This window comes from Chrysemys picta, chromosome 3 (assembly GCF_011386835.1).
Source record: "Chrysemys picta bellii isolate R12L10 chromosome 3, ASM1138683v2, whole genome shotgun sequence".
In the NCBI taxonomy this organism is placed as follows: domain Eukaryota; kingdom Metazoa; phylum Chordata; order Testudines; family Emydidae; genus Chrysemys; species Chrysemys picta.
The window spans coordinates 191,779,064-191,785,578 of NC_088793.1; the positions used below are offsets into that span (position 1 = coordinate 191,779,064).

General features: G+C 49.5%; 1 protein-coding gene across 1 annotated transcript; it reads left to right on the forward strand.

Annotated features, from left to right (window-relative positions):
* The first annotated feature begins 889 nt into the window (after window positions 1-889).
* LOC135982552 (myb/SANT-like DNA-binding domain-containing protein 2) lies at window positions 890-3,574 on the forward strand. Its single transcript, XM_065589681.1, has 2 exons — window positions 890-1,819; window positions 2,790-3,574. The coding sequence occupies exons 1-2, from the start codon at window positions 1,243-1,245 to the stop codon at window positions 2,933-2,935; spliced, it is 723 nt and encodes a 240-aa protein (XP_065445753.1). The 5' UTR covers window positions 890-1,242; the 3' UTR covers window positions 2,936-3,574.
* Window positions 3,575-6,515: the final 2,941 nt, after the last annotated feature.

The following is a 6,515-nucleotide window of genomic DNA, read 5'->3' on the forward strand; positions in this document are numbered from 1 at the left end:
TTCTTCAGAGATTCCAATATGATTCATGTAAACGAAAGCCCTCACAATTTGGGGTAGTGTCCCTTTAAATTTAGTACATGTTCATTAAAATCTTAGAATTCAAATGGTGAACAAATTTAGAAATCAGTTATAAGAAATTAATACAGCTATACATAGGTTGATTATCATTTCTTTTTGACTTCAGTCATGGTGATGAGAAGGTGAGAAGCAATGATTTGTTTGTTTCCTTTTATTTATTGGTTTGGTTTTTGACATAAAAATGATTTTTTTTGTCTGAACAGATCTTTAGCATGTAAATATTATTGTTATCCTTTTGACATGATTGGCTAGCCAAAAATTTCAGGGATTGTCTCAGTTGGGAGGAGAAGTCGGTGATGCAGTTTTATGTTTTTACAAAGTATGTACAAAGTCCTACCGGAAGAATCAAATAACAGGAGACAATTTCCTTGTTCACAGCTACAAGTAGAGTGACCAGACAGCAAGTGTGAAAAATCGGGATGGGGGTGGGGGGTAATAGGAGCCTATATAAGTAAAAGACCCCAAAATCGGGACTGACCCTATAAAATCGGGACATCGGGTCACCCTATAAGCCTCTCTTATGTAGCACCCAACTCAAAATCTGTTTCTAGGTTTCCCTCAGGGCCACACTGTGCTTGCCGAGTCTGCTCCTGGGATTTCTATCTCTGTCTGTTTCTGTGTGCGTCTCTGCTGTTCTCTCTCCAATGACCCCCTCCCCCCCATCCAAAGCAGTGCACAGTGAAGCCTTCCACCCATGTAGTTCTAATTCCTGGGAAGACTCATGTATGCCTTTGTTTTAGGTGGTGGTTGCTATAAAGGAATGTAACTGTCTTTTTACAGCTATCTTAGGCCTGGTTTACACTAGGCCGTTACATCGAATTAACCCTGCACCCGTCCACACTGCGATGCTATTTAGTTCGACATAGAGGTCTCTTTAATTCGACTTCTGTACTCCTCCCCGACGAGGGGAGTAGCGCTAAATTCGACATGGCCATGTCGAATTAGGCTAGGTGTGGATGGAAATCGACGCTAATAGCTCCGGGAGCTATCCCACAGTGCACCACTCTGTTGACGCTCTGGACAGCAGTGCGAGCTCGGATGCTCTGACCAGCCACACAGGAAAAGCCCCGGGAAAATTTGAATTGGAATTCCTTTTCCTGTCTGGCCAGTTTGAATCTCATTTCCTGTCTGGACATCGTGGCGAGCACAGCAGCACTGGCAACGATGCAGAGCTCTCCAGCAGTGATGGCCGTGCAGTCTGTGAATAGAAAGAGGGCCCCAGCATGGACTGATCGGGAAGTCTTGGATCTCATCGCTGTGTGGGGCGATGAGTCCGTGCTTTCCGAGCTGCGCTCCAAAAGACGGAATGCAAAGATCTACGAGAAGATCTCTAAAGACATGTCAGAGAGAGGATACAGCCGGGATGCAACGCAGTGCCGCGTGAAAATCAAGGAGCTGAGACAAGGCTACCAGAAGACCAAAGAGGCAAACGGACGCTCCGGATCCCATCCCCAGACATCCCGTTTCTACGAGGCACTGCATTCCATCCTCGGTGCGGCCGCCACCACTACCCCACCAGTGACCGTGGACTCTGAGGATGGGATAGTGTCCACGGCCGGTTCCTCAGACATGTTAGGGGATGGGGAAGATGAGGAAGGAGATGAGGAGGGCGAGGCAGTCGGCAGCGCTCACAACGCTGATTTCCCCGACAGCCAGGATCTCTTCATCACCCTTACAGAGATCCCCTACGAAGCGTCCCCAGCCGTTACCCCGGACACAGAATCTGGGGAAGGATCAGCCAGTAAGTGTTGTAAACATCTAAACATTTATTTTTAACAGAACAAGAATATTAACAATTAAAAGAATGGGTTGTTCATGATTACTGTGGCCTAGGCGCTTAACGGTTTAGTCATGGGCAGTGCAAGTTTTGAAAAAAAATCTAGCAATGTCCGGTTTTCCGTGATTGTCCTGCACAAGCCGCTCTACTGTTTATTCCCTGCTACTGCAGCTACAGTAAAATGCGGTCTATATGTCCGGGGATAGAGCAGTAATTCTCCTGGAGGTAATTGGAAAGCCGTTGCATGAGGTTCCTGGGGAGAGCGGCCTTATTGGGTCCTCCGAAGTACGACACGTTGCCGCGCCACGAGACTATCAAGTACTCGGGAATCATTGCTCTGCACAGCAGGGTGGCATACGGCCCTGGTCTTTGGAGGCTTTCCCGCAGCATTCTCTCTCTCTCGCTCTCAGAGATCCTCATCAGGGTGATGTCGCCCATGGTGACCTGCTTTGAATGAGGTAGGGGAATGTTAGTGTTGGGACAGCTTGCCCGTTCCTTTACAGAACTGTAACCGCTGGTTTGTAGCCACGCGGTGGAGGCGGGAGAGGGGCAGCCGAAAGGGATCGTTCCCAGGGACAGCCGCGAGGGGGTGGGACAGGGGCAGAGTTCCCGCTTGCCGGATTGCTGGCAGCAGGAACTGACATTGCTTTAAATGTGAAATGAGGCCAGTGGTAATATAAAAGTTTTAAACTGCCACAAGTCTACGGCTTACCATGTCTGCCTGCAACAGAAATTCCGTTGTGCTGCCCCGCTTCTCAAATGTGCTGTGCAAGACCCCAGGCACTGAATGCGAAGGCCGAGAATTCAACCTTGTGCTGAGTGCGCATGTGATAGGTGCTGTGCATGGTCTTGTTCACAGAGAAAGACTATGTTCTTTGTTCACAACTACATTTATCTTTCTGAGGAATTCACTCCCTTTTTCCCATTTCCACAGCCCCATCTGCGACTGTCTCACAACCTAGCCTGGCATCACACTCCCAGAGGCTAGCGCGGATTAGGCGTAGGAAGAAGAGGACACGGGAGGACATGTTCTCTGAGCTTATGGCCTGTTCCCAAGCCCAGGCAGCACAGCAGACCTAGTGGCGGGAGAACTTGACCCGAATGCACCAAGCCAACATGGATCGGGAGGAGAGGTGGCGGCAGGAAGACCAGCAGGCGACTCAAACGCTGCTTGGACTACTGAGGGAGCAAACAGACACGCTCCGGCGCCTTGTGGATGTTCTGCAGGAACGGAGGCAGGAGGACAGAGCCCCGCTGCAGTCCATCTCTAACCGCCCTCCCCCGCCACCAAGTCCCATACCCACCTCACCCAAAGTGCAAAGAAAGAGAGGCGGCAGAGTCCCTGCTAACTCTCACTCCACCCCTGCAGAGAGCTCTAGTAGCAGAAGGCTCTCATTCCCCAAAATTTGAAAAGTTCTTTCCTTCCCGCCTGACACAAGCCCCCGTCCAAGTTTCACCTCCCAGTTCCATGTGTAGTTGATAATAAAAAATACGTTTCTGTTAACTACTGTTTCAATCATGTTCTTTTGGAGGAGGAGGGGAAAGGGGGTTGGTAATTGGACAGGACAGTCACCTTTGGCAGGGTACATAGGCGGGGGCAGGCACAGCAGCAGGGCACATACACAGTGCAGTGATGCAGTGACTAGTTACCCTGGTTAGTCTGGGAGGTTGTTTTCATGTTATGTGGTGGGGGGTGGGTTGCTCTGTGACTTTGTGGCGGGGGAGGGCAGTTACAGATCTTAAGCGGCGGTCCTTATGCAGGATCACAGAGCCACACAGCAGGGGATCTGTAACCGTCCTCCCCCTGCCACAAAGTCACATAGCCCCCCCATACACACAGTCCCGATCAGGAGGGGTGACAGGCTCCGTTGAAACAAGCATCCCACCGCAGCGGAGCCTGTTAATCCTTGAGTTTAGAAGCTGCATTCGCGTCACTACACTACACCCGCTCCGCACCACAGTCTGCGTCCCAGTTTTAAAAAATTCCCGCGAAAACAGTATTAAAGAAAATGGTGTGCATTAACAAAGTAGAACTATTTTTATTTCGAAATGTGTGTTGGAAGGGGGGTGAAGGAGGTATGTAACTGGATAGGATAGTCAACATTAACTGGGTAAAGAAACGGGGGCAGGTTTAGCTTCTCTGTACACAAACTTTAAAGTCACAGGTTACCCTGCTCACTCAGGAACTTTGCTTTCAAAGCCTCCCGAATGCACAGCGCTTCCCGCTGGTCTCTTCTAATCGCCCGGCTGTCTGGCTGTGCGTAATCAACAGCCAGGCTATTTTCCTCAACCTCCCACCCCGCCATAAAGGTCTCCCCCTTGCTCTCACAGAGATTGTGGAGCACACAGCAAGCTGCTATAACAATGGGGATATTGGTTTCGCTGAGATCACAGCGAGTCAGTAAGCTTCTCCATCTCCCCTTGAGACGGCCAAAAGCACACTCCACCACCATTCTGCACTTGCTCAGCCGGTAGTTGAAGAGTTCTTTTTCAGTGTCCAGGGCGCCAGTATAGGGCTTCATGAGCCAGGGCATTAGCGGGTAGGCTGGGTCCCCGAGGATGACTATAGGCATCTCCACATCCTCAACAGTTATTTTGTGGTCCGGGAAGTAAATACCTTGTTGCAGCCGTCTAAACAGACCAGAGTTCCTGAAAACACGAGCGTCATGAACCTTGCCCGGCCATCCCACGTAGATGTTGGTAAAACGTCCCCTGTGGTCCACCAGTGCTTGCAGCACCATGGAAAAGTAGCCCTTTCGGTTAATGTACTGGGTGGCCTGGTGGTCCGGTGCCAGGATAGGGGTGTGAGTTCCATCTATGGCCCCACCGCAGTTTGGGAATCCCATCGCTGCGAAGCCATCTATGATCGCCTCCACGTTTCCCAGGGTCACTACCTTTGGCAGCAGTACATCAACGATTGCCTTGGCTACTTGCATCACAACAACCCCCACGGTAGATTTGCCCACCCCAAACTGGTTCGCGACTGACCGGTAGCTGTCTGGCGTTGCAAGCTTCCAGAGGGCTATGGCCACTCGCTTCTGTACACTCAGTGCAGCTCGCAACCGGGTGTCACTGCGCTTCAGGGCAGGGGACAGCAACTCACAAAGTTCCAGGAAAGTTCCCTTCCGCATGCGAAAGTTTCGCAGCCACTGGGATTCATCCCAGACCTGCAGCACTATGCGGTCCCACCACTCAGTGCTTGTTTCCCGTGCCCAGAATCGCCGTTCCACGGCATCAACATGACCCATTGCCACCGTGATGTCCTCGGCACTGGGTCCCCTGCTTTCTGAGAGGTCTGTGCTACTCTCAGACTTCAGGACATCACCGCGGTGCCGTAGCCTCCTTGCCTGACTTTTCTGCATCTGCCTCAGGGAAACCTGTATGATAAGCTGCGAGGCGTTGAGAGCGGCCACAACTGCAGCGATGGTCGCAGCGTGCTCCATGCTCGCAGTGCTGTGGCGTCCGCGCTGTCAATGACTGGAAAAGTGCACTAACTGATTTCCCGCCGGCGCTTTCAGGGAGGGAGGGCGGGAGTGATGGACGGATGACGACAGTTACCCAAAAGCACCCTCGACACATTTTGTTACCCAGAAGGCATTGCCGGCTACACCCAGAATTCCAATGGGCAGAGGGGACTGCGGGAACTGTGGGATAGCTGACCACAGTGCACCGCTTCGAATGTTGATGCTTTCACCGTTAGTGTGGACGCACAAAGTCAAATTACTGTCCTTAGTGTGGACACACACGTTCGACTTTGCAATATCGATTCCAAAAATTCGATGCAAGTAAAATCGAACTACTCTCGTAGTGTAGACAAGGCCTTAAATGAAGGGCAGCAGTTCTACCCATCAGCTTCAAGGAGAATGTGTGTGTTCCTAAATCTTATTTTCTCGTTTACTTGATCTAATTAGTTCCTCAATGTTTAATTGCCTTCTGGGAGATCTTTACAGTATTGAGTTTTGTGTTTTACATTTATACCTGCAAAACAATGGTATAGTTTGCATTGTATTGGTTCTGGCAGTGATTATTGCAATTTGTGGTATCTGCTTGTTTCCTAATTTTGATGACCATTGTCACTTCGAGTTAGTATTCATTAATCGTTGTGACTGTACAGTATTAAGAAGGCACAATAGCAGCTCCATAGTTAAGAGGACACTGACATATGCACATAAAGTAGGACTCAAATCTCTTAGCTATCTATGAATGATATAAAGCCTGCTTCCCAAACTTATAGCACTTACTTTTTGAGTACTGAGACATTTTCAGAGAATTTTAAATACATTTACAGATTAATGTATTCATAGATTTTAAGGACAGTGGGAATATTGTGATCATCTAGTCTGAAACATAGTGTAGTTTGACGTCTATATTTGGGGGGGAGGGGCAGCTCCTGTCACGTCAATGGGGCTGCGCATGGGGGAGGAGCAAATTTCGCACCTGCCCGAGGCTTGCAGTTTGTGGAGGACAATGACCCCCTGTCATCCCTTCTCAAACTATTCCCATGGTCTGAATTCCTGCATAACACAGGCCATTGGACTTCCCTGAATTAATTCCTGATTCAAGACCAATAGCTTTAGAAAAGATCCAATCTTAATTCTAAAATTGTGATGGAAGATCCACCACAACACTTGGTAAATTGTTGCAATGGTTAATTAGCCTC